General features: G+C 34.2%; 1 protein-coding gene across 2 annotated transcripts; it reads left to right on the forward strand.

The window, feature by feature from the left end:
• The first annotated feature begins 8 nt into the window (after positions 1 to 8).
• Positions 9 to 3,960, forward strand: LOC112022912 (G-type lectin S-receptor-like serine/threonine-protein kinase At1g11330). Of its 2 annotated transcripts, none has more exons than XM_065778441.1 (6): positions 9 to 633; positions 716 to 926; positions 1,084 to 1,321; positions 1,441 to 1,594; positions 1,700 to 2,991; positions 3,320 to 3,960. In XM_065778441.1, exons 1-5 carry the CDS (start codon positions 598 to 600, stop codon positions 2,006 to 2,008), a joined length of 948 nt encoding a protein of 315 aa, XP_065634513.1. In that variant the 5' UTR covers positions 9 to 597; the 3' UTR covers positions 2,009 to 2,991; positions 3,320 to 3,960. The 2 variants fall into 2 exon arrangements, with proteins under 2 accessions (XP_065634513.1, XP_065634512.1); XM_065778440.1 differs by having other exon boundaries at positions 3,527 to 3,960.
• Positions 3,961 to 4,496: the final 536 nt, after the last annotated feature.

Raw genomic sequence — 4,496 nt, forward strand, 5'->3', positions numbered from 1 at the left:
TACAAAGGAAAAGGCCTATTGCACACAATATGTGCAAACACAAACTGCTCATATACAAATTCTTCCAACCTTAGTTTAGAAGAGCGCACATGACTTTAGTCTTTGTCACTATGACTGTGCATGGGTCGGGTTGGGCAATCTATCAACTTTGGTATCTGGAACATCAGGTTTTGAGAATTATGAATTCATGTGGTGTGCTTGCTGTGGTGAAAGAAAGCTCCTAGGGTGTATTTAGAATACGGGTTTTGTGAGATCCCTTTTTTCTTAGTGAAACTTTCTCCTAGACAGCCCATGTAAATAGGCCTAAAGCCGAACCATATAAACCTTTGTGTTCTCTCTGTGATTATTTTTTGTAATCTTATATTTCTGTTTTGCATAAACTAACTATTTATTGGTAACAAATTCAAAAGATAAGTAAGCGAAGATTTGACTATCTCATCAACAGATTACTTACTTTTAGAATTTGTAACAGCAAGAAAAATTAAAAGCAGGAAGACCTTGCTGCTTGACTACTTGAACGATGTTAAACTCAATGAGCTGACAGTTTTCAGTTTGAAAGAAGTGGTAACTGCAACAAAACACTTTCATGTATCTAATATGCTTGGGAGAGGTGGCTTTGGTTCAGTCTATAAGGTAATGGTTGCTCTTGTAGACTTCATTGGTTCCTCTTCAAATCATACAGATAAGTGCTCAGATTCATTGTTTGTTTTGCAAGGGAAAATTGCATGATGGACAGGAAATAGCAGTGAAAAGACTGTCAACATCCTCTCGACAAGGGCTTGAAGAATTTATGAATGAGGTGGTGGTGATTTCTAAACTCCAACATCGAAATCTTGTTAGACTTCTTGGCTGTTGCAATGAGGGAGAAGAAAAGGTGTTGATCTATGAGTACATGCCAAACAAAAGTTTGGACGCAATTGTTTTTGGTTAGTACATTTAGATTCTTTGCCTTTTAGGCTCATCTGTAGAATAACTTTCTATATCGTTAATATGTTGAACTCTAGACCTCCAAATTTGTATATTTTCTTTCCAAACAAATTTACCCTTCCTTTGTAATTTTTTTTCTTGTCACTATTCATTTAGATCCACTCAACCAAAGACTCCTTGATTGGAAAAAACGCTTCAACATTATTGAAGGAATTGGTCGAGGTCTGCTATACCTTCATAGGGATTCTAGAATGAAGATTATTCATAGAGATCTAAAGGCAAGTAATATCTTGTTAGATGAAGACCTAAATCCAAAAATATCGGATTTTGGAATTGCTAGAATTTTCGATGGCATTGAAAATCAAGCTAATACTAAAAGGGTTATTGGGACATAGTAAGTGCTTTGTTGAATTTAAATTTAAGTTGTTCTAAAATAAAAGAAAAATACAATAACACCACTTTTTGTGCTTAAATAGTCAAATGATGAGGATGTGTTTCAATTTTTAAATGCAGCGGATATATGTCTCCTGAATATGCAATGCAAGGACTTTTTTCAGAGAAATCAGATGTTTTTAGCTTTGGTGTGTTGATACTAGAAATTGTTAGTGGGAGAAAAAACACTAGCTTTTACAATGATGAACAGTACTACTTGAGCCTTGTAGGATTTGTAAGTCTATCTAATTGATTGTCCGTTTTATTCAAAGCGCCAATTGGTAACTGCCAAAAAGATTATACATCCCAATTTTTGTCTTTCACACTTGTTATCTTTCAGGCATGGAAATTGTGGAATGATGGCAATAGCATGGCTTTGATCGAACCAGCAATATGGGATCCTTGCTTTCGAATGGAGATGTTGAGATGCATACATGTGGGATTGCTATGTGTACAAGAAACGGCAAGAGATAGGCCTACTATCTCGACTATTATTTCGATGCTTAATAGTGATATCGTGGATCTTCCCTTTCCTAAGCAACCTGCATTCACCGAAAGGCAAATTGCTTCAAATTGTGAGCCTGCTCAACAAGGCGAAATAAGAATCTCCATTTGCAATGTCACTCTTACGACGATTTATGGCAGATAAGAATAAAGTTCTTGAAATAAATCCCTCTAAATTTATGCCCATCCATTATCCAATTCATTGTACATAATGACATTCCATTATATATAAAATCACTTTAAAAATAAAAATCTCTCTTATCTTGTTCTGTAAATTTTTTTTTTGGCTTTGGAGAAATTTCGATGCATTTTGATAATATATTCTGAAACTTTTATTTTAAAATGAAACATTCAATACTAGTGAGTATAAGTATAACTATTTAGTTCAATTTTAATTCCTTATTAACTTTAATTTGGGCCGGGGGGGAATTTGGGTTGGGGAGTCTAAATCCCAATATTTTGATTAGATGATATAAAAAGGATAAATATTTAGATTTAAATTAAATTCGCCAATGATTTTATGAGCCCAAAATCCTCATATTTAAAAAACATATACCCCTCTTTCAAAAGTAATCCAAAACTTTCAAAATGGCAAGGTCCAATGTTCAAGCCTCAAATGGGACATTAATCCATCAGGAAAAAGGGAGTCTCCCTATGATATGTCAACATGTGCTTCACCATGAGAAATGATCTTCAACATAGAGATAAGTTTATTGGCAAAATCTTCAATTTATGCAGAATAGTACTACCAAGTTCCGACAGGCCAGAAGACCAACAATAGGACACAATCATGCAATCAAAACAGCTTTTAAGTCCCAAGCACGCAAGAGAAGGTTCAAGAGTTTGGACAAAATAATGGAAAGAAGACAAGAGTACATTTAAGTCATACAGTCATGCATATATAAAACCTGTCCATCAAGAAGAAATATTAGGACAGATCACAGATGCTTAGCCCTGTAAATTCTGCCTAGCTGCGGTAGCTTGTCTCTCATTCACTGAGGGCATTCTGGCAACAGCTGCCTTCCTAGAGGCCAGTGGAGTCCCATTTATACCAATTGTTGTGGTATAGCTTGAATCATTTTCCTCTTAGATCTCCAAACACTTTGTGCATGAGGGGTGTCAATTAAGGTACAAGATTCTTGGCTTGTGATTCTTAGTTATTATGCATACAATGATAATTAGTAATTACTTAGTGGTATTATTGAAGGAAATTAATGCAAATGTATTATAATAGCACTAAATATTTTATGGTAGTTTTTTTTTTTTTTTTTTCAAATTATTAGTTTAATCTTCTTTTGGAAGTTTTTTTTTTAAAAAAAATAAATTATTAGTCAACTAAGGGTCTGATTGAATACCGCTTATTATTGAAAACTGAAAACACTCTAACAAAATAATTTTTAAATATGTGATAGTGCCGTAAGATCTAATTTTAAAGTTAAATTTGCATTTTTTCAAGTTGCAAGCCCCATGAACGGTGCCCATGAACCCACAGAAATGAAACGAAGACACATTGGATAGCGCAAAACGCGCCATCCAAACTCACACTAGTGCATTTTCAACAAAATTATTGAATAGACATTGAAACGAGAATGGTGTCCTCCAGAAGCTGAGCAGTACAAAGTGAATTTCGATGTAACGGTCTTCAAATTTTTGAACTTGGCAGGCATTGGGGTCATTGTCCATGATTGGCGTGGTGAAGTGATTGGAGCTCTATCCATGCCCATTCCTCTAACTCAAACTGTGAATAAATTGGAGGCATTAGCTTGTCGCAGAGCGGTTCGGTTTGCAAGTGAACTTGGACTTCGGAAAGTTATTTTTGAAGGTGATTCGTCGATGGTGATTAATGTTCTTTCTCAATGGTCTGGTTGTTTTTCTTCATATGGGAATATCATTGATGATATCATTTTTCTTGTGGCTGATTTCCAGTTTTTTGAATTCTATCTTTTTTTTTTTTTTTTGATGAAAATATCATGTTGAAATACTTTGTAATGTTGTGGATGATGTTCTTGCTAAAAAGGCCAAAGACTTGTTGGGGATTCGGGTTTGGTTGGAAGACCTTCCTGAAGACATTTCTCCCCTTGTCCTTTTAGATGTTTATTGAGTTGTTTCCAGTTTTATAAATTCCCAGGCATATTGTCTGGTTTCTCAACAAAAAAAAAAGGCATTGAAATGAGTATGGGAATAATTAGGAAAATTAATAAGATACAAATGGTAATCATTTTGGTATGTTATAAGTGTGCTTTAAGACTTGAGGACTTTTTTTTTTTTAGAGACATCTTGAGGACTTCTATAGAAATGTAATATTTATTTATAAAATAATAATTATAAATGTGGTAATAATAATATAATTAAGGTTTGTAACTGAAAATAGTGATTTAATTTTGGCCTTATTTTTTCATTCAATTTCTTCAACTCAAACGTTTTTTAACATCTTCCAGCTCTTTTTCTTTTCCAGTTTTTTTTTTTTTTTTTAAATTGAGTCTAATAATTATTAGATGTTTTCACACATAACTAGTATTCAATTAACCTCCATAAACGTAGTCTCAAAGAGTCAAGCCCAACCTTCAACCTGACCATGGTCAAGCCCACAGGCCCCTTCATAAAATCGAAATCTCATGCCACGACCAGGCCCA

This window comes from Quercus suber, unplaced genomic scaffold (genome assembly GCF_002906115.3).
Source record: "Quercus suber isolate HL8 unplaced genomic scaffold, Cork oak 2.0 scaffold_183, whole genome shotgun sequence".
NCBI classification, from domain to species: domain Eukaryota; kingdom Viridiplantae; phylum Streptophyta; class Magnoliopsida; order Fagales; family Fagaceae; genus Quercus; species Quercus suber.

Bases quoted from the DNA above. Each gene is read 5' to 3' on its own strand.
- LOC112022912 (XM_065778441.1), top strand. From the start codon at position 598: ATGCTTGGGAGAGGTGGCTTTGGTTCAGTCTATAAG. The intron at 634-715 runs GTAATGGTTGCT...TTGTTTTGCAAG, and splicing joins GCTTTGGTTCAGTCTATAAG to GGAAAATTGCATGATGGACA. The intron at 1,322-1,440 runs GTAAGTGCTTTG...TTTTAAATGCAG, and splicing joins AAAAGGGTTATTGGGACATA to CGGATATATGTCTCCTGAAT.